At 43.8% G+C, this 23271-nt stretch overlaps 1 protein-coding gene across 2 annotated transcripts in view; it reads right to left on the bottom strand.

The window, feature by feature from the left end:
* The window catches only part of LOC126336418 (synaptotagmin-15-like), a 680000-nt gene that overhangs the window by 123189 nt on the left and 533540 nt on the right, over window positions 1-23271 (bottom strand). For both annotated transcript variants that reach the window (XM_050000110.1, XM_050000111.1), the window contains exon 4: window positions 21089-21257. In XM_050000110.1, the coding sequence (XP_049856067.1) occupies window positions 21089-21257 (169 nt within the window). The remainder of the gene's footprint in view (window positions 1-21088; window positions 21258-23271) is intronic.

The raw sequence follows: 23271 nt of genomic DNA, 5'->3' as shown, positions 1-23271 counted from the left end.
ATTCCCTCAGCATCATCCGACTTAATTCGACTACATTCCATTATCCTCGTTTTACTTTTGCCGATGTTCATCGTATATCCTCCTTTCAAGACACTGTCCATTCCGTTCAACTGCTCTTCCAAGTCCTTCGCTGTCTCTGACCGAATTACAATGTCATCAGTGAACCTCAAAGTTTTTATTTCTTCTCCCTGGATTTTAATACCTACCCCAAATTTTTCCTTTGTTTCCTTTACTGCTTGCTCAATATACAGATTTAATAACATCGGGGAGAGGCTACAACCCTGTCTGACTCGCTCCCCAACCACGACTTCCCTTTCATGTCCCTCGACTCTTATAACTGCCATCTGGTTTCTGTACAAAAGGTAAAAAACCTTTCGCTCCCTGTATTTTACTCCTGCAACCTATAGAATTTGAAAGAGAGTGTTCCAGTCAACATTGTCAAAAGCTTTCTCTAAGTCTACAAATGCTAGAAATGTAGGTTTGTCTTTCCTTAATCTTTCTTCTAAGATAAGTCGTAGGGTCAATATTGCCTCACGTGTTCCAATATTTCTACGGAATCCAAACTGATCTTCCCCGAGGTCGGCTTCTACCAATATTTTCATTCGTCTGTAAAGAATACGCGTTAGTATTTTGCAGCTGTGGCTTATTAAACTGACAGTTCGTTAATTTTCACATCTGTCAACACCTGCTTTCTTTGAGATTGGAATTATTATATTCTTCTTGTAGTCTGAGGGTATTTCGCCCGTCTCGTACATCTTGCTCACAAGATGGTAGAGTTCTGTCAGGACTGGCTCTCTCAAGGCCGTCAGTAGTTCTAATGGAATGTTGTCTACTCCCGGGGCCTTGTTTCGACACAGGTCTTTCAGTGCTCTGTCAAACTCTTCACGCTGTATCATATCTCCCATTTCATCTTCATCTACATCCTCTTCCATTTCCATAATATTGTCCTCAAGTACATCGCTCTTGTATAGACCTTCTATATACTCCTTCCCCCTTTCTGCTTTCCCTTCTTTGCTTAGAACTAGGTTTCCATCTGAGCTCTTGATATTCATACAAGTGGCTCTCTTTTCTCCAAAGTTCTCTTTATATTTCCTGTAGGCCGTTTCTATCTTACCCTTAGTGAGATAAGCCTCTACATCCTTACATTTGTTCTCTAGCCATGCCTGCTTAGACACTTTGCACTTCCTGTCGATCTCACTTTTGGGACGTTTGTATTCCTTTTTCCCTGCTTCATTTACTGCATTTTTATGTTTTCTCCTTTCATCAATTAAATTCAATATTTCTTCTGCTACCCAAGGATTTCGACTATCCCTCGTCTTTTTGCCCGCTTGATCGTCTGCTCTCTTCACTACTTCATCCCTCAGAGCTACCCATTCGTCTTCTACGATATTTCTTTCCCCCATTCCTGTCAATTGTTCCCTTATGCTGTCCTTGAAACTCTGTACAACCTCTGTTTTAGTCAGTTTATCCAGATCCCATATCCTTAAATTCCTACCTTTATGCAATTTTTTCAGTTTTAATCTACAATTCATAACCAATAGATTGTGGTCAGAGTCCATATCTGCTGCTGGAAATGTCCTGCAATTTAGATCCTGGTTCCTGAATCTCTGTCTTACCATTATCCACTCCTGGATATTGAAATAAGAACACCGTGAATTCACTGTCCCAGGAAGGGGAAACTTTATTGACACATTCCTGGGGTCAGATACATCACATGATCACACTGACAGAACCACAGACACATAGACACAGGCAACAGAGCATGCACAATGTCGGCACTAGTACAGTGTATATCCACCTTTCGCAGCAATGCAGGCTACTATTCTCCCATGGAGACGATCGTACAGATGCTGGATGTAGTCCTGTGGAACGGCTTGCCATGCCATTTCCACCTGGCGCCTCAGTTGGACCAGCGTTCGTGCTGGACGTGCAGATTGCGTGAGACGACGCTTCATCCAGTCCCAAATATGCTCAATGGGGGACAGATCCGGAGATCTTGCTGGCCAGGGTAGTTGACTTCCACCTTCCAGAGCACGTTGGGTGGCACGGGATACACGCGGACGTGCATTGACCTGTTGAAACAGCAAGTTCCCTTGCCGGTCTAGGAATGGTAGAACGATGGGTTCGATGACGGTTTGGATGTACCGTGCACTATTCAGTGTCCCCTCGACGATTACCAGAGGTGTACGGCCAGTTTAGGAGATCGCTCCCGACACCATGATGCCGGGTGTTGGCCCTGTGTGCCTCAGTCGTATGCAGTCCTGATTGTGGCGCTCACCTGCACGCATACGACCATCATTGGCACCAAGGCAGAAGCGACTCTCATCGCTGAAGACGACACGTCTCCATTCGTCCCTCCATTCACGCCTGTCGCGACACCACTGGAGGCGGGCTGCACGATGTTGGGGAGTGAGCGGAAGACGGCCTAATGGTGTGCGGGACCGTAGCCCAGCTTCATGGAGACGGTTGCGAATGGTCCTCGCCGATACCCCAGGAGCAACAGTGTCCCTAATTTGCTGGGAAGTGGCGGTGCGGTCCCCTACGGCACTGTGTAGGATCCTACGGTCTTGGCGTTCAACCGTGCGTCGCTGCGGTCCGGTCCTAGGTCGACGGGCACGTGCACCTTCCGCCGACCACTGGCGACAACATCGATGTACTGTGGAGACCTCACGCCCCACGTGTTGAGCAATTCGGCGGTACGTCCAACCGGCCTCCCGCATGCCCACTATACGCCCTCGCTCAAAGTCCGTCAAATGCTCATACGGTTCACGTCCACGCTGTCGCGGCATGCTACCAGTGTTAAAGACTGCGATGGAGCTCCGCATGCCATGGCAAACTGGCTGACACTGACGGCGGCGGTGCACAAATGCTGCGCAGCTAGCGCCATTCGACGGCCAAGACCGCGGTTCCTGGTGTGTCCGCTGTGCCGTGCGTGTGATCATTGCTTGTACAGCCGTCTCGCAGTGTCCGGAGCAAGTATGGTGGGTCTGACACACCAGTGTCAATCTGTTCTTTTTTCCATTTCCAGGAGTGTAGTATGAGGGGGTGGAGATCTCCTATGAACAGGACGTTGTAAGGCATCCCAGATACGCTCAATAATGTTCACGTCTGGGAGTTTATTGGCCAGCAGAACTGTTTGATCTCTGAAGAGTATTTCTGGAGCCACTCTGTAGCAATTTTGGGCGTGTTGTGTGTCACATTGTCCTTCTGGAATTGCACAAGTCCGTCGCAATGCACAATGGACATGAAAGGATGCAGGTGATCAGACAGGCAGCTTACGTACATGTCACCTGTGAAAGTCCTATCTAAATGTTCAGGGATCTCATTATCACTCCAACTGCAAACGCACCACACCATTACAAAGTCTCCACCACCTTGAACAGTCCCTTGCTTACTTGCAGGCTCCTTGCATTCATGAGTTCGTCTCCATACTCGTACACGTCCGTCCGCGCGGTACAATTTGAAACGAGACAAGTCCGACCAGGCAACGTGTTTCTAGTCATCAACAGTCCAGTGTCGGTTTTGACGGGCAAACGCGATGCGTAAAGCTTTGTGTCGTACAATCATGTAGGGTACACGAGGGGACCTTCGTCTCAGAAAGCCCATATCGATGATGTTTATTTGAATGTTCCGCACGCTGACCCTTGTTGATGACCCAGCATTGAGGTCTGCAGCAATTTGTGGAAGGGTTGCACTTCCGTCATGTTGGGCGATTCTCTTCAGTCGTTGTTGGTCCCGTTGTTGTCGATGTCGGAGTTTTGGTATTTTACCGGAGTCCTGATTTTCACGGTACGCTCGTGAAACGGTCGTGCGGGACAATCCTCAGTTCATTGCTACCTCGGAGATGCTGTGTCACACCGCTCGTGCGCCGTATATAACACCACATTTAAACTGCCGAGAATTCTTTCTGGTTGTATGCACGTGATCCATGGAACTCTTCTATCCCTGACGTTTCTTCCAAAGCTACGTTGGACATCTTCAGAGGTGCTCCTGGTTGTTCTAAGTCTTGCCGACCATACTATCAAGTTCATGGTAATTTGACTCGATATTTGCATCACTGAAAAATTAAAATAGGCTCTCAAGCAGTGAAGTTTCATTTCTTTTCCTTTTCCTCATAAGGGAGGTTACTTATCAACTTAATTACGGTTTTATGCCTTACAATTAACAATAGAACCACCTTGCTTCATGTATCACCCATTGTCTTCCCACATGTCTCTGCCACATCCATTCCATTTTCATTACAGTCAAACTAATGTCTTAAATTCTTATTTTTTTCCAGACATATTTATCAGTTTCATATTTTCTTTCAATCTTTCTCGGGCTTTTGTCCCGCTCCAACGCGGGGTTGGCTTTGTTATGACGGATTTGGCAGTGTTAATTGCAGAGGGTGGCTGAATGCCCTTCCTGCCACCAACGCGAATACTCCGGGACGGAATTAGTGTACCCCAGCTGTCTGCATCTAGTGTAAGTCATGAAATACAGCGAACGTTTTCTAAATGTCGTGTAAATGAGGTGGAACTTGGGAACCAGCCCGTTATTAACCTATCAGGATGTGGAAAACCGCCTAAAAACCACATCCAGGCTAGCCGGCATATTGACCCTCGTCGTTAATCCCCCTGGCGGATTCGATCTGGGGCCGTCGCGCCTACCCGAGTCCACGAAGCAGCGCGTTAGCGCTCTCGCCTTCCCTCGCGGGTATTTATTAGTTTCATTTGACTCTCATTACTTCTCAAGTTGCACCTTCACCGCGTTCGCTTACAGTCCGCCAGTTCTTGAACGATCTCCTCATTGAAGCTCTCATTCCGCTACACTCATTCGTTGTATACGCATGTAAATTGATTTTAATTTTCATGCTGATGCTAACTGGGAGGGCGAGATTGTTTTTAAATGAAAAAGCACTTGTGATGTTACAAGATAATAGTGATGTTGTTATTCAATGGAAAGTTGGAGTTCGAGATTTCGCTTACTGTTTTATCAATCATGATTGGCGTAAGAATCATGGATTGCCCATTGTCATAAAATATTGCATTATGAGATGTGAATAGTTTTTACTTGCAGTTTCGCGTCGCTTGATGATCATGAACTAATTAGAAAGAAGATAACGTAATTTCTTAATCAATAGCACGCTAGTTGTGACTGCCTCAAGTCACGTGAAACTGCAAGTAAAAACTATTCACATCTCATAATGCAATATTTCATGACAATGGTCAATCCATGATTCTTACGCCAATTGTGATTGATAAAACAGTAAGCGAAGTCTAAATTTCCAACTTTCCATTGAATAGCAACATAACTTTTATTTTGTAACATCACACTTGGCGCCCGAACAGGGACTTGACCAAAAATTAGTTCAAATTCTTGGAAAATTTTCTATGTGCTTATGTTAATAAATGTTCTGTCGTTTCATGTACACATCATCTCTTTGTGAGAATGACGGAAAATATGCTGGTCGATAACCCAGATTAATTATCGAGAGAAAAGAAAACAAAAGAGACGCGAATTTGCTGAGACAACATAGCGGTAACCAAGCCATCAAAAAGTAAATCAGAATTGTGCATACGCAGTGTAGTGCTCCAGTAGCAACGTTGCTTTTCCAAGTCAATCCATATCCTTTTTATCTCCTTCCCGCTATAGAAAATCTGCTTTATTTTATCTTTCAAATTAAAATTCTTCGTAGTCGGATAATAGAAATTTTTTTCATTGTTAGAATAGCTGTATTACATTTTCAACATGGAGGATATTGTGTGCAATTTGCAGTGAAGAGCATCTTCATTCATATGTCTGAAACGTTTAGGTTCCATCTTGTCTTCTCGCCAGATATAATTTCATTTGTTGCTCACGCGAGAGCGGTGCTCTTAGAGCACACACCACGTCACTGACAAACGACGAAAGCCTTGCGTAGTACGTGGTTTACTGTCGAAAATGGCAAATAGTAAACAGAGACAGGTGACAACAGGGGACGGGAGTGAAGGCGTTAACAGTATTCCATACCCTTTACGATCGCGAACGGTAGGTTTCCGTGTGGAAAATGAACTAACCATGTCTGTAACAGGGGAAAGTGACCCTAAAGTCCAAACTACTCCCGCTGCAGCTACAAATGGCTTCGGTGCGTTCATGGACATGCTGAAACAACAGTTTGACGCAGTAAATGAGACTCTAAAAACACAAAATGTGACTGTTAACGCCCGATTAGATGCTGTAAGCGAATCAGTAAAAACACAGCTAGGCACAATCAAAACAAATCTGCAAAAAGAAATTACGGCTGAATTAAATACCCAGTTGGGTGAGGTGCAAACTAAGATCAGTGATCAAATTCAGAAAATGCAGAAACAGGTGAAAAGTGAAATAGCTGAAGTATCTGGAACATTAAACAATTCAGGCAGTTACCAAAGAAATAAACTCAGTTAAAAATACAGTATCTGACATTGAAGGTGTAGATCTGTCGAGGCAGATAGACTCAGTCAATATCGAAGAACAGGTTCAGAGCACCGTGAAAGCACTGACATTGTCGGAACATTACGGTGAACGGATAAAGGGTAAAGATATGTTTATCGAAAAGAAGGTCAGGGAGGAGCTTAGAGAGACTGTCAAGGATGTAACATGAAATCTTAGCTGCTCCTGGTAAGTCGGGAGACACAGTGGTTCCTGAATTGGGACAGATTCGGAGGACACTTACGCTGGATCTTCCTGAGTGGAAGCAGCAAGTAGTGGACGAAGTCAGAATGCTGAGAAACTGGGCAGAAAATCCGCACACGTATACGCAAACTTTAGGGAACAACTCTATAGACGGTGACGAATGTCATCAACTCCTTATGGTTCACCGCCTGATTACATGCAAAACAACGGTTCTGTTGAGCCTCGAGTGGGGAAAATAAATGATCCGCCCACAATTGTGAGCTTAATGCAAGAGGAAAGTGTGATTAAGCATCTCTCATTTCCTGTTTTTCATCCGCAGAAGCAAGATATACACCCCATCGTTTCCCTAAAGAATTTTTCCGGCATATTTCCCAGGAGCTGGACAGACAGACAGCGTATTCAGTGCGTCACTGGCTTTACTTCCGGTGATGCAGCATTACGGTGAACGGAAATGGTAGACACGTGTAAGAATTATAAAGAGTTTGAGAAAATGTTCTTGGCAAAACTTTGGAGTAATGGGGTCCAGCAGAGATTAAGAAAGGAGGTGTTTTGTGCGGAAATTTTCAATGAGAAGCATGGAAGTCTCCGGCGATACTTTGAGGAGTATCTAGCAAAAATTAAATTCTGGGATTCTCCGATTACTTCCAAGGACGTAATTATGATCTTAAAAAGCAAACTCCCTGCGTCTATTAGAGAGAAACTGGTGAATGAGTCCGAAGAAGACAGGGATGTATTCTTTGCCGTGCTTGATTCCTTAGATTTAATTAGCGCGGATGTGCGCTCCAAGGTTGGCAGCGGCCATTTTTCCCTGGCAGCCAGCAGAATGCATAGCACGCGGATAACAATGCGCCGAAGGAGACAGCGAGCTACTGCGACCACTGTTGCCAACCTGCCAGCCGTTATGAAAGCACAAACGGCAATAACTTTAAACGGAAGCAGAAAACAAATTACAGTAATCAGCAGAGATACCACCCAATTTACAACCACCAGGTACAACATCAGTACGGAAACCAACCCTTTAATTCTGCGCCTAAGCAGTATGGAAATTCTTCACAAACGTTTGGTAATTTTTCAAATGGGCCAGTGTACAATCAAAGCTATAGGTCGAAAAATAGCAAGTGGCATGGGCAAGGCGGAGGCCACCCACCACAACATCAGAACAACTTTTCACAGGATAGAGGACCGTGGAACAATTTTCAAACGGCACCAAATGCGAACTTTCCTTCACAAGGAAATGGTTTTGCCGGCAACCAAAAGATCGGGCGACATAGTCCGTCTCAAGTATTCTATTCACAAGTGAATGAACCTGGTGGATTTTACCCCTTTACACGGGCATTTGTACCACATAACCAGCACCAATATGAAACGGAACAAACACTTAAGGCCATGAATGACAAACAGACTAAGAATCCTGTGGAAAATTAGTGGCAGCGCCTCTCAACCTCTTTATATCTCATGTACAATTCATTTATGAGATTCTACAGTCTACCTTAAAGCTCTTATCAGTCACGAAAAATCCAGTTCTCAAATTATCAGTAATACTCACTATAACCTCTTATACCTCTTGTATAATTCATTTATGAGAGTAAAAGGCTTATTTCACCACCAAGACTTAAAGAAATTTTATAATGGTAGTGGTTAAGTACTGTCGTGGAAATGAATTGTTGCATACTGGAAATTTCCTTGTGTGAACTGTTAATGATAAGTATTGTGTTGAACAGCGCACTGACTACATGGTAATGGCTACTACATGTAAACTTTAAGTATTAAATGTTAAGTATGAAAAATTTGTTTATATGATGGACACTGAACTGATATTTCTTCAAAAAGCTGAAGCAGGAAATTGAGGTTGCAGGAAGAATTTCAATTTAACTTCAAGTTAGTATTAAGAAGAAAAAAAGTGCTTGTGAGGTGGTTGCCCAGAGCTATATAAATATGTAAAGGTGAGAAGTGGAGGAGGATGCGTAAATAAGCACTTCTCTCAAGGTACAAGAAGATTTATAGATTTATTTTAGTACTGTAACTACTTGAAGTTCTGTGTAAAAGCCCAAATTACCTGCTTAAAAAAATACATGTTCAAAACGTCCAGACAGTGAACAGGAGTGGAGGAAATATCTTAGCTTAAAGTTCAGTTAAAGCGTAATGTTAAATGAGAAAACAAGTGGTAACCCACATGTGTTCACGCAAGGAGACAATAAGCTGCAGAAAACTAAGTTAGGTGAAATACAGTACAAATGGAGGCAAATCATGAAGCATTAATAATGTAGCGTAAGTACTCCACGAGGCCATTAATTGCTATGAAAGTAAACTATTTCCCTGTGATCTGAGCCCAATGTAAAGAGTATATGAGGAATGTTAGCTGACGAATTGATTTCAATAGAATCAAGGTACTAAATAACCACACAGCAAGCCCCCTGTGTCATAAACAAGTCCAGTAAAGATCTTCAGAAGTTTTGTAGTGTAATCTAGCGACCATTCAATACCCTAATTGAAGGCTAATCTAAAGAACAAGCAATGCAGTGATATTTAAACTTAATACTGACTATAACCAGAGTAAGATGTAGAAGTAGCAAAGCATGCTGTAATGAAAGACGTTGAAATTTCTATTGTGCCTATATTTATTATGATACTTTTATTTACATGCCGATTTTATGGCAAAAATGTCTCCTAAGACACTCCTCTTATGAAATCCATTTTCCTTGTGCCCATCCTTTTTGATCCTGGTTCATTAACCCACGCCAAGGGTCGACTTGTAAAAGGCACGTGTGCTTGGAGGCAAAGCAGTGCTTATGAGAAATGAGACAAGTAGCGCGATGAACTTAGCCTAGCATTGGTAATTTTTTTTTATGGACAGGTTGCGCAAACCCAGTGAAAGGTGGGTAACTCTATTCATGCGAAAAATAGTAGCCACGCGTTACCCTATTTTTTTTTTTTTTAACAGAGAACGATTGCTGAGTACATGAAGCGAAGAGGGAGACCTATTGTTACCCAGTCTGCCCTCAAATATAAAAAAAAAAATTTGGCAAGCACAAAAGAAAGGGTTCAGCGTTAAATGCGTACTCGTTATGTAGTATATATGCTGCGTGGAAGTAGAAAAAGATCTTGGGTGCACTAAAGAATAAATGCAACGACTGATGCGAAATCTGTAGTTTTCATAATGAGGAGATGAGCCCTTAAAAGAAAATTTCAAAGAATATTTTTAGATTCCCTAGTGAAAGTAAACCTTGAGATATAAAGAGTCCATTCATAAAGCAGTTGTTCACTGGACTTAACAAAAGGAGTGACCATTAATTGTAAATATTAGCTCGTAAGTGATCTTTTGTAAATAGTAGGATATAAGTCTTTTTGCACCAATGGAGGAAACCTGCAAAATTGATTGTTTTGTAAATGAACGCTATTGACGAAGAAACTGAGAACGAATGCTGTGTGAAGATGCACACTAAAGTGCGACGTGCATAATAAAAATAACTGTTCAGTATGTATTAGTGGTAGTGCTGTACTGCAAGTGTAAAAAGAAGTCAAGGCTACAACAACAGGTGCAACGCAAAGTTCAGTGTTGTTATAAATGCAGCGACAGCTAAAATATTCGTCGTCACTTACCTGTGAGCCTCATGGGAGGCAGTTGACAGGGAAGTATGGAGGCAGCACCAGTGTCAGGCTCCTCCGATGGAAAACGTGCGCGAATGTGTATCGAAGCACTCGCGCGATACTAAGTTCACAAAAAAAGAGCGATCGTCGACCGGCAGCTCTGTTACAGCCTGAGCGCGAACGGGTACTGAGTGTTGGAGCTCACGCAACACTGTGCAGCCGCTGTGAGTGGCTGACGTTTGGGTGACAAAACAATCCAAACTTTGAACTGCTAACCGCCATGACTTCATCCGTACATATTGTAGGAAAGACATTTGCACACTTGTGCGACTACATTTTCATACGTAAATTAAGCAATTTTTTTTGAGTTGAAGCTAAGATGAGTGAGAAGTAGATTGTTAGATTACTCAGACCTTGAAGCCATTAATATCGGCACACCTCAACACAGCTAAAATGAATTATAATTCTGTCTCTTGATGGACAAAGAAAATGAATGTGCACTATAGGAAGACCCTGAACTCCAGACCAGTCCCGATCTTTAACAAATATATCGAATAGGTTGTAAGTTATACTAATAATTTTCCACTTCTTCTGTTCCATATTGTAAATAAAAACCCGGGAAATCACTTAAATTCCTGGCACCACAGCGGAAAGGACAGATATACTGCATGATGAACGCCGTAGACAGCTAACACAGAAAGTGAAAGCATCACGAAGTGTAGTGCTACGCTATTAAACTGTAATTGAACCACAATGAGTCAACAGAAGCTCGAACATTGTCTACTCTAGTTTAGTAAAAATGAACACTCACTGTACTCATGTATTAGTTGTTAAGCTCAAGAGAATGTAATTTCTGAATTCTATCCCCTGAAGTGTGAAATGAACGTTCACTTATTGTTATAAGCAAATATGAACCGAACTTAAATACGCACATACATGTGAATCTTGGAATTATGGAATGAAGTGACTGATGAACAAGAGTGAAAAACTTTATTTTGAAAAATGATAAATATCTGATATATGTTTATAAATGTAATTTCAAGTTATGTACTTAGTACGCCAGTAACGTTATGTAAATATCACACCAAAAATCACGAATATCTCATGAGGATCGAGGTAATCCTTCGGCATTCCGTCTCTCCTCATGGGAGTAAATGTGATATTCGCTATTTTTGACTTCATTAAAACAGCAAATATGAGTAGTTAATACTTTCAGCCAGAAGGCAAACACTTGTTTATAAATAATGATTAATGTATAATAAGACGCCCCATAGCGACGGTGGAATTTTGTAAATAATGTAGTTCGTCGTCTTTGGGTGGCAATATAAACAGAAAAATACGGGTAGATATGCGATCCTTCACTATTTTGTTCGCTGGAGAACAAATGAAGCCTTGAGCGCTAAATACTTGTACTGTTTTTTCTTAAGTAAGACGGACGCAGATTTATGTCGGCCTGATCTAATTTTCTTACAAAATAAATAAAAACGTGTTCCGTCTAAGTTTCAGTGAAGTGTAAGAAGAACTGTTATAAATTATTGTGACAACGCAAGAGTATCTCAAAAGGACAATAACTATATAAAAGAACGCTCAATGGACATGATACGGACATAAAAATCTACCGTCATTGTAGTACTAAGCTTAAGGTACGATATATGTTTTAGTTATAGTAAATATTTGTCCTGGGAATACTGAATCATTTAGTAGTTCTCATTCCTATCATCTCCTCAGTATTATTTTCATTTTAATTATGCATTTTGCTAAGATTACAGACACCAAGAACAGCAATCCAAAGTGCGTGTTACATTGATAAAAAGAAAACTGTTTTATCGTCATCTTGCATCAGCTTAAATATTGAAGTTCCCTTTTGTGCGATGTTACATTTTATTTTTTTTTTGCGCCCTTAAGAACTTTCTGGTCCCTTAGGAAATTGTGTTGTCATAACAATAACTTCACAACCGGGTATGATCGTATCTACGATCATGAAGTAATTAGAAAGACGATAACGCAATTTCTTAATCAATAGCACGCTAGTTGTGACTGCCTCAAAACACGCGAAAAACTGCAAGTAGAAACTATTCACATTTCATAATGGAATATTTTATGACAATGGCCAATCCATGATTCTTACGCAAATTGTGAAAGATAAAACAGTATGCGAAATGTCGAACTCCAACTTTCCATTGAATAACAACATCACTTTTATTTTGTAACATCACAGACTGTAGAACATTTGTATTCTTTTATTTCATTTTCGTTCAAAACGTTCAAACGTGTGTGAAATCTTATGGGACTTAACTGCTGAGGTCATCAGTCCCTAAGCTTACACTCTACTTAACCTAAATTATCCTGAGGAAAAACACACACACCCATGCCGGAGGGAGGACTCGAACCTCCGCCGGGACCAGCTGCACAGTCCATGACTGCAGCGCCTTAAACAGCTCGGCCAATCCCGCGCGGATTCATTTTTGTCTATACATTCTTCTCTACAAGTGCCCTAAATCAAAAAACTCATTAACTGCTCCACTTCAATTTCTTTCAACGTAAATCGTCCAGTTCTTACTGTAATTGGTTTCCGTGCGTCTTTTTAAATTTGCCCTGTTAAATTATTCCATTCGCGGTTAAAATTTATCTGCGCTGGGGACAAATAGTACAATGCCATAAGAACAACGATGGTTGTTCCACTGATACGAGTTTCTTCTTCGTTTTCCCATTCTAAGACTATGAACAATTTCCTGGTTACTGCTGACTGCATTTTTATGATAGTGATTGTCCTTTCCTGACTCGTCTTCCAAATCTGATTTATTCCAACCAGTTAATAACGGCCACAATGATATTTGCCATCTATCATTCTGATGTTACCTTGTTTGGCTTCACGACAGTTACTTACACCTCCCATGAAAAGGAGTAATTCTGCTTCGTGAGTAAAAAAAAAGTGCTAGATAAATTTTGGAGAGCAAAATTAGTCACTGATACGAGTACGATCCCTATTGAAGGGCCTATGAAATTTATTCCAGTATAAACCAATTGCTGCCATTGAAAAATTATGAGGGTCACTCTAAAAGTAAACATTTGTGTTAGAGGTAAGGAAAGAGATTTTACAAAATGTTTTGATATCTTACGCGCTGATATTAACAGCGTTTTCCGAGCTTTCCTACGCCTTCTGCATTTACAGTTGACGCCGGATTGATGAGCCAGTTACTAACGTCCTTTTCCAGTTCCTTTTCATTTCCATAGTGTTTGCCATCCATAAAATCATTCATATTGGAAAAAAATATGGTAATCCCTTGGGACCAAGTCAAGGCTCTAACGCAGATGTTCAAAAGTTTCGCGCTTTAAATGCCGATTCAAACCCTCTGTCAACGCAGCAGAATACGGGCAGACGTAATCGTGAAGAAGCACAATGTCCCTGGACGACAATCCGCGCCGTTTGTTTCGCAGTCGCTGATGTATTTGATAGCTGGCCGCTATCTTTTGACAAGGCGTAAGGGCGATCAACAGGACGCCTTTTACATTCGGAAACACTCCGGCCAAAGTAATTTTGGGGTTCGGAATTTGTCTGGATTTACATGGTTTTGTTGAAGATGGTGAACAGTGCTGTGACATTGGCTGCTGCCTTGTTTCTGGACTTTATTGCGCAACCAAGATCTCACCACCACTAAGAACGTAGCTCAAAATCTCCACACCGTCTCTGTCATAACGAGGCATTAAATCAGTGCAACTACTATTAACTATTTCTGTGTTCATCTGGCAAAAATCAAAGAACTCACTTGGCGCACACTTTTCTATGCGATAGATCATCATTAACAATTTGATAAGGAGATCCGTAAAATTTCAGGAAACGTAAGCTCAGTCCACAATAGTCCTTATCGACTGTTCCCTCAGTGCTTGATTGGTGTTTGGCGGTCACAGCTCGAGGTTGCCTTGGTCCTTGTGATGTATGTTTGTGTGACCGCCATTAAACATGGTTCACTATTTTAGTACTGAAGCTTCGTTTATCTGTCTGTTAATCTCGGTAGGACAGACTTTCTTAGCCTTCGTAGAGATTGCTGTTTTTCTCATGCAATACGAAATCGCTCATATACGCTGTAAACTATAGGTAGTGCCCGCTGTTAGCCAACGGTTAGATGGGTCTACGATACGGCGGCGATTGGTTTCTACAGAACTGCACAGTGCGTCAAATCCAAAGGTTCTCCAATTTTAGAACGACCTCGGCAATGGAATGGCCTAGTGCAGCAACCTTCAAACTGTTTCTTAAATAGGAACCTTTTTTTAAGTCGTGAGTCATCTCACTGGTTTCATGTGGACGGCGACGAATTCCCTTGTGCTGCTAATCTCATCATCTGAGTAGCTCCTGCATCCTACGTCCAAATTTATTTGTTGGATGTATTCCAATCACTGTTTTCTCATACAGTTTTACCCTGTACAGCTCCCTCTACTACCAGCGATATTATCCTTGGATGTCTCGACACATGTCCTATTATGATCCTTCCGCTCTTCTTGTCACTGTTTCCGAGGTGTTCATTTACTCGTCAGTTCTGCGGAACATCTCATCCATTACCTTATTAGTCCATCTAATTTTCAAGCTTCACATCTCAAACACTTCTTGTTCCTTCTGTGCCCGTTTTCCCACAGTCCCCGATTCAGGTGGATGTACTCCAAACGCACTTTCTCAGAAATTTCTTCCTCAGATTAAAATCTGTTTGATAGCAGTAGACTTCTTTTCCTTGTTCATCTGTGAATGGCTACCTTTTATGTCCTGCCATAATCAGTGTCTTATTTTGCTCCCAAGGTAGCAGAATTCCTTAATTTCTTCTAATTTGTGGTTACTAATTTTAATGTTGAGTTTACCGTTAATCTCCTTTATCACACTTCTGTACTTATTAGACTGTTAACTCTATTGAACAAATCCTGCATTTCTTCCTATTTTTAGGTAAGGATACGTCATCACCGAATCTTATTTTGTTTTCCTTAATTGAATTACTATTAACCCCCAGAGGGCGGCAGGCTAGCAGCAGCTTAATATTCCGCTCGTCAGCCTACAGAAGATAATAAACAATAAAAACAGGCGACAAAACGGTGACTATTTTATAACTGTAACATGTGCGAAAAGTTGCGCAAGTAAAAATATAAAAACAAAGGGTTGGTGGTGCTGATTAAAACACATAGTAATTATACATAAACAATTAAAAACACAGCAGCAGTCTGCATTTTGTTTGCAAGAGTTAAAAAACACACCCAACGACAGTATGGTGTCTGTTCGAAACACTTAAAAATGGTGATGTACAACACTGAACTCTCACTTAAACTCTGAACTATAGACACGAAGGCAGATGTGAGTGGGGTGGGGGACGGATAGGCCCCATATAGATGAGGGGGGAAAAGGGGAAAGAGGAGAGCAAAAACAAAAATGGGAGAAGCAGGTGGACAGAGATGACATAAAAGAGGGGGGAGCAGGTCAGCCACGATAAGGAGTGGGAAAGGCACAGGAAGGGAAAGCAAAAGGACAGGGGAGAGAATGGAGTCAAAGAGAAGGTAGGTGGGGAAGAAACAGCAGGGTAGAGTGGAGAGGGAGCCTGAGAAAAGGACAGAGGTAAGGAAGGGGAAGTGAGGATCAGAGCTGATAGGAGGGACAAATGGAGAGAGAGAGGGCTTCATCCAGGAGAGGGAGTTGGCAGAAGCCACGTTGGGAAAGGAGATTTAGGGTGTAAAGATGATATGCACAGTGACATAGGAATGGTGGTGGGAGAGGAAGGAGGCAATCAGACGGACATAGTTGATAGGAAGGGAGTAGATCTGGAGTTTAAACAGGAGACCAGTATGCCATGTGCTGTCATAGGCCTTTTCGAGGTCCAGGGAGACAAAAATGGCGAAGCAACGGAAGTTAATCTAGAGGGAGAGGAGATGGGTGAGATGTAGGAGTTGGTCGTCGGCAGTGAAGGAAGCTCGAAAGCTACATTGAGTGTTGGGTAGGAGGCGGTGCTGGTGGAGGTGCTGATGGATGTGCCGGGTAAGGATGGATTCCAAGAGCTTGCTGAACACTGTGAGACATATAGGGCGACAGGAAGGAGGCAGCAGATGGCTTATTAGGTTTGGGCAACATCAGAATACAGGAGGTTTTATGCTGGTCTCAGTAAAATCAAAGCTTATGTTACCGAGGGCAGCAAGGACTACGAGGAAGGAGGGATGGCAGTGTTTTAGATGGTGGTAGTTAATGCAGTTGTGGCCAGGGCAGTGTTGCATTTAGTGTGGAGTGTGAGGCTGATGTCGTATGAAGTGATGGGAGTGTTAAATTCTGGTGGTGGTGTGTGGCCCAAGTACTGGAAGCTAGGAGCAAGGGGAGTAGTGGAGATATGCAGACATTAGATGACGTTGGGGAAGAGGGAATAATCAAAGTGGAGGGATGTTGTGTACACAGTTCCGCGAAGTCAGCGCGTACACTACTTTCCCACTAGAGCGCGCCCCGCTAAGTACAACAGTGCAGGCGCAGCCCTCGTCCGTCTCAGCGCTACGAGATGGCGTTGTCTTAGACACGGGCCAAATTCTGCTTCCGCGTATTAATATGTAACGCAGCCAATGAGATTGCTGTTAACGTAGAACCTTTCCTCCTGGCGGATCACACTCGCGCAGTGATACCTGAACGCGCGAGGTATTATAACGAGTGTACAGACCTCCGATTAGTCAGTCTGCATTAGTCTGTACTAGTCTCGACTAGTCTGTACCAGTCTGCATTAGTCTGCAATTTTCTGCACCTCTCTGCATTAGTCTATAGTCAAGTTTCAGTCTGCGCCTTATAAGATTATCATATTCCTGTACATAGCCATGAAGATAAATGTATAGACTGTCAAGTATCAGAGATATGTGTGAATAAGATTAACGTACCAAGACCAAAGGAACTTCAGATTGTCAATTGTAAACACCATCCAGAACGAAGATACGTAATATCTATGATTTTTATTATTTTAATAAATGTGTGTGAAAATTAATCAAGTTCTGTTTAAAATTGGTCACCGTCAATCTGCTACTCTAAGCGTGTAAGTGGCATTTCTATCGTCTGACCTAATGACAGAAGATAAACACGTCACGATAAAATTACGAGACATATTGCTGACACTCGCCTCCTACGTTAGAGCGACATGCCCGAGGGAGGTATCGAACCTCCGCCGGGACCAGCCGTACAGTCCATAACTGCAGCGCCTTAAAACGCTTGGCTAATCCGGTGCGGCTGTCAGGAAATGGATGGTCATCAAGGAGGAGAGGGTACTGCAGGGTAGGGCAGTTCCCAGTAAGGTGGTGGAAAGCAGACCAATACCTGGAACAGTTTATTGGGAGTGCGACGTTGAGTTGTGAGGATGTCTGTGGCCTGGCACTACATTTCTTCGCAGTAGCTGCGGATGTGGTTGGTGTGTTAGTGTGTCATGGTCACGAGTGCGGAGGAGGGATTGGTAGATGCGACCGGGTTCACGAAGGAGAAGGATGGCCTGTGGGGGCAGGGGCTGGTAGTGAGCGTGGATGGCTTTGGCAGGGATATGGATGGATACAGCGTAAGTGAAGGTCTCGTGGAGGAAGGTAGTGGTTCGGGAGATGTCGGGATATTGGAGGGTAGGGCTGTGGCCTTCGATCTGGGCGTTTATGTAGTCGCGGTAGGGATCCCAGTCAGCGGGGGAGTAATGGTGGACTAGTTTCGGAGGAATCTCAGGGCAAGGAACGGAACGGGGAACAAATTTTATCACAGTTATCCATTCACTCTGAATTTCAGTCCCACTCATGAACCTTTCCCATACTTCCATCGTTGCTTCTCTGATGTATACGTCCAATAATATTGATGAAAGAGTATGTCCCCATCTTAAAACTCCTTTTAATATGGGCACTAGATTCTTGGTCTTCCATTCTCATTGTTCGTACTTTGTTCTGTTTCATATTAGGCACGTCAGCTCACATTAAGGTGATCACCGCCTATATTCGACGTCAAAGTGGAATAACCGTCAACAGATGGCAGGAGGCGACACCCAAAACAAAGAAGCTAGCAAACTGTTCATGTGCCGCCATGGTTTAAAGTATATCGTGCATGGCATTATGCCATTATCCAAAACTGGCCGCGAGGTTAACTATGGTGCACCACGGGCTATGGATGACTTGGATGAACAGCGTCTGTGGAGATGTCTACGGGCGAACAGAGATGCAACTGTTGAGCTACTGATCGCGCAGGTGAACCAAGGGGCTAAAATAGTGTCTCCTCAACGACCGTTCAGGGAACGTTGCTGCGTTTGGGCCCTTGCAGTGTGCGCCAGGTTGACTCATCCATGCTAACTGCTGTTCATCAGCTATGAAGGCTGGAATTTGCACGCCAGTACCGGAACTGGACGTCCACTGAGAGGCGAAAGGTGGCCTTTAACAGATGAATTACGTTTTATGACTCGTCGGCGAAGAATGTCTGAAAGCATACAAAAAATGGTTCAAATGGCTCTGAGCACTATAGGACTTAACCTCTGAGGTCATCAGTGCCCTGGAACTTAGAACTACTTAAACGTATCTAACCTAAGGACATCATACACATCAATGCCCAAGGCAGGATTCAAACCTGCGACCGTAGCGGTCGCGCGATTCCAGTCGAAGCGTCTAGAACCACTCGGCCACTCCGGCTGGCTGAAAGCATACACCCTGCACCAATCGTCGGATGCGACGAGGCCGGTGGAGGCAGCGGTATGATCAGCGGGTTGTTCTGGTGGCACTCTGTCGGCGATCTCCTCATTCTAGAAGGCATAATGGGTCGGCACAAATATGCATCTATCCTTGAGGACCGTGTACATTGCTACATGCAGCTCGTCTTTCCTAGGCGCGATGGTATCTACCATCAGGGCAATGCAGCCAGTCACCACTCGCAGTGTACGTGTGAAGTCGAGGAGCACGAGGATGAATTGGTCGTACTCCTCTTGCCCGAATTCCAGCTCTGCCGAGAATCTGTGGGGCCACCTCGATCGGGCTGTTCACGCCATTTATCCTCAACCGACGAACCCAGTCCAGCTGGCGACGGTACTGGAGCCATCATGGCTCCACATTCCTGTCGGTACATTCCAGATCCTCACTGACTCTCCTTCTACACTCTCGCTGCGAAAGTTGGTTGTTCAGGTTTTTGACATGTGGCCTCATTAATGTGACAGAACAGTGAATTTCACACTTATTTCCCTATAGCTTACGCTAATTTTTCTCAGATTTTCGAAGACATTGGATCATTTAATTTTAGATTTCGGTTTTCCTGTGCCCCGAGCTCTAGAATTCCCCCTGGAGTCTTTACCTTTCAAGCGGCCAAGTGATCTTCATTTACCCTACTAGCCATTAAAGTTGCTACACCAAGAAGCAATGCAGATGATAAAAGGGTATTCATTGGAAAAATATATTATACTAGATGTGACATGTGATAACATTTTCACGCAATTTGGGTGCATGGATCCTGAGAAATCGGTACCCAGAACAGCCACCTCTGGCCGTAATAACGGCCTTGATACGCCTGGGCATTGAGTCAAACACAGCTTGGATGGCGTGTACAGGTACAGTTGCCCATGCAGCTTCAACACGATACCACAGATCATCAAGACTACTGACTGGCGTATTGTGACGAGCCAGTTGCTCGGCCTCCATTGACCAGGAGTTTTCAGTTAGTGAGAGTTCCGGAGAATGTGCTGCCCAGGGCAGCAGTCGAACATTTTCTGTATCCAGAAAGGCGCCTACAGGACCTGCAACATGCGGTAGAGCATTATCCTGCTGAAATGTAGGGTTTCGCAGGGATCGAATGAAGGGTAGAGCCATGGGTCGTAACACGTCTGAAACGTAACTGCCACTGTTCAAAGTGCCGTCAATGTTAACAGGAGGTGACCGAGACGTGTAACCAGTAGCACCCCATTGCATCACGCCAGGTGATACGCCAGTATGGCAATGACGAGTACACACTTCCAATGTGCGTTCACCGCGATGTCCGCAAACACGGATGCGACCATCATGATGCTGTAAACAGAACCTGGATTCATCCGACAAAATGACGTTCTGCCATTCGTGCACCCAGGTTCGTCGTTGAGTACACCATCTCAGGCGCTCCTGTCTGTGATGCAGCGTCAAGGGTAACCGCAGCCATGGTCTCAGAGCTGATAGTCCATGCTATTGCAAACGTCGTCGAACTGTTCGTGCAGATGGTTGTTGTCTTGCGAATGTCCCCATCTGTTGACTCAGGGATCGAAACGTGGCTGCACGATGACTGTCATCTCGACTGCTAGTGATTCGAGGACGTCTGGATCCAGCACGGCGTTCAGTATTACCCTCCTGAACCCACCGATTCCATATTCTACTAACAGTAATTGGATCTCGACCAACACGAGCACCAATGTCGCCAAACCGCAATCGCGAAGGCTACAATCCGGCCTTTATCAAAGTCGGAAATGTGATGGTACGCATTTCTCCTCCTTACAGGAGGCATCACAACAAGGTTTCACCAGGCTACCCTGGTCAACTGCTGTTTGTGTATGAGAAATCGGTTGGAAACTTTCATGTCAGCACGTTGTAGGTGTAGCCACCAGCGTGAACACTGTGTGAATGCTCTGAAAACCTAATCATTTGCAGATCACCGCATCTTGTTCCTGTAAAATTTCGCGTCTCCAGCACGACATCTTCGGGGTGTAACAATGTTAATGGCCAGTAGCGTAACAGAATCACAATCGTGTTTCCCTACATCAGTGCGTAGTGGAAAGAACTTCGAATGCCTGAGAGCTTAGGTAAGTTCCAAGAGATTTTAACAGCACATGTTTTGCCTTTTAGAGGTTGTACTGCGAACAGAAAGCCGGGCTCGCGCCCTGGGATCGTGCCGCGGAGTACTCACAGGAACTGCGGCGCGGACCCGTGGTGCGAGGGGTAGACGACGATGCTGGGCCCCGCGGCGTCGCGGTCCAGCGCCTTCCTGCGCCTCCGGATGAGCAGCACGGTGGCCACCAGGGACAGCACCACCACCACGCTGGCCGCCGCCGCCGCCACCGGCACCGCCACCTCGCCTGCGCACAGTGCCGGGCACCACGTACACACACTCTGTCCGCGCTGCACACTCAGCTGCAGGGGCTGTTTACATCGCGCTGCAAGCAGGTGACTCGGTAAGACAAATGGTTCAGATGGATCTGAGCACTATGGGACCTAACTTCTGTGGTCACCAGCCCCCTAGAACTCTGAACTATTTAAATCTAACTAACCTAAAAACGTCACACACATCCACGCCCGAGCCAGGATTCGAACCTTCGACCGTAGCGGTCGCGCGGTTCCAGACTGTAGCGCCTAGAACCACTCGACCACTACGGCCGGCGACGACTCAGTAAGAGGTCCGACATGTGGCTTCTGAGTGATCGCAGGTGCGCATTTTCGTCTGCAGCCTCCAGGATCTTCGGTGAGGGTGTATGCATGCTTGGGCTGCATTGGCACTAGTAAGTTTTATACTATTTTTCAGACACAGCCGTTAGTTAATTATGTTCATGTTCCATGGATGATTTGTACAATTAATCCTAACGATAAAGAACGAATCATTTTAAAAAAATGGTTCAAATGGCTCTGAGCACTGCGGGACTCAACTGCTGTGGTCATTAGTCCCCTAGAACTTAGAACTACTTAAACCTAACTAACCTAAGGACATCACACACATCCATGCCTGAGGCAGGATTCGAACCTGCGACCGTAGCAGTCGCACGGTTCCGGACTGCGCGCCTATAACCGCGAGACCACCGCGGCCGGCAACAATCATTTTACATCCACGTCGCAGATTGGTTGTAAGATTGGCCAGGCCTGGAATTGGTGGAAGGGGGTGGGGGGGGAGGGAGGCAAGTTTTTGACCCAGTTCTGAAATACCGTACATCCGGGGTTGAACATGGTTACATGCTGTGATCATACAGGGGTTTTTACTGTCTCATATCATAGCAATGACAAAACGTCCACTGAGTTTATTAATTTTAAGCATGAACCTTCAACATCGCGGCGCGTCAGCAATCGTCGGTTAATATATTAAAAAAATAAAAACCTACCTCGACTGCGAAAAAAGCACCTACTGTTAACCTAGGTTTCCGCTTAGATAACTACACCTTCTTCAGAACAACTATAAAACCCACGAGTGCCTAAGAACACCTTTGTCAATGATTAAAAGAACACCATAGCTATACATTCATAAACGAAAAAGAAAAGGAAAACACTAACAGTACTTATGTACACAATCAAAACCACTACCGAACCTAATGGTGTACGCTCCACCTCACACAGGCCTATCTTCGTTGGGCCATAACCCGCCATAAACAGGTCATGGCCCATTGTGGGTCAGCACCAGATAATATTCTAATAGCAATGAAAGTTTTATTTCTTAAAGATGAGTTACCCCCATACATTAATCATGTGGCATTATTAAATGAAAATATGCAAAATATGTCTATTTACTAGTTTGTTTCTCTTCTAGATGTGCAATGATTCTATGTGAAAATGTGGCTAATGAGTTCGTTTTAGGTTCCAGTTTAAATTTTCATCAATATGAGCATCTAAGAATGTTTAAGTTTCAATCCCGTTTTTAATTTCCTCACCATGTGTTATGCTCATCATTGGTGCAGCAACGGTAGATGTGCAGAACTGAAATTGATGGCGAGACCCTCTGTAGAAAATCAATGACGTTCACAAGAAAACTGTTTAGCATTTCTTCTGTTTCTGAATGTGTGCATTGTCTAAAATTTAAATCAAATCAACTTTTTACTGACAAATACACTAAGTACACCTGACACACTTTTCACACTTTATCGTCGACTTCTATTCAGTCACTGTATCACCTTCACTACTCACAGTTCACTTTTTATTTATATTCACTCACTGCATTACTTTTTCGGTCTCTCCCTTCATCACTGGTAAGAAACTGACTTTCGAATCCACGACGGGTCCTGTTTTGTATACCCCTATCAACGGGTAGCCCCATCAGTGGCGAATTCCCGAATATACCAAAAAGGCTTCCACAATGTTCCAGAACATTCCACAACATTCGAGAGTGTACCA

This window comes from Schistocerca gregaria, chromosome 2 (genome assembly GCF_023897955.1).
Source record: "Schistocerca gregaria isolate iqSchGreg1 chromosome 2, iqSchGreg1.2, whole genome shotgun sequence".
NCBI lineage: Eukaryota > Metazoa > Arthropoda > Insecta > Orthoptera > Acrididae > Schistocerca > Schistocerca gregaria.
The sequence above is the reverse complement of the archived record's forward strand: the minus strand, read 5'-3'. Positions and strand labels throughout refer to the sequence as shown.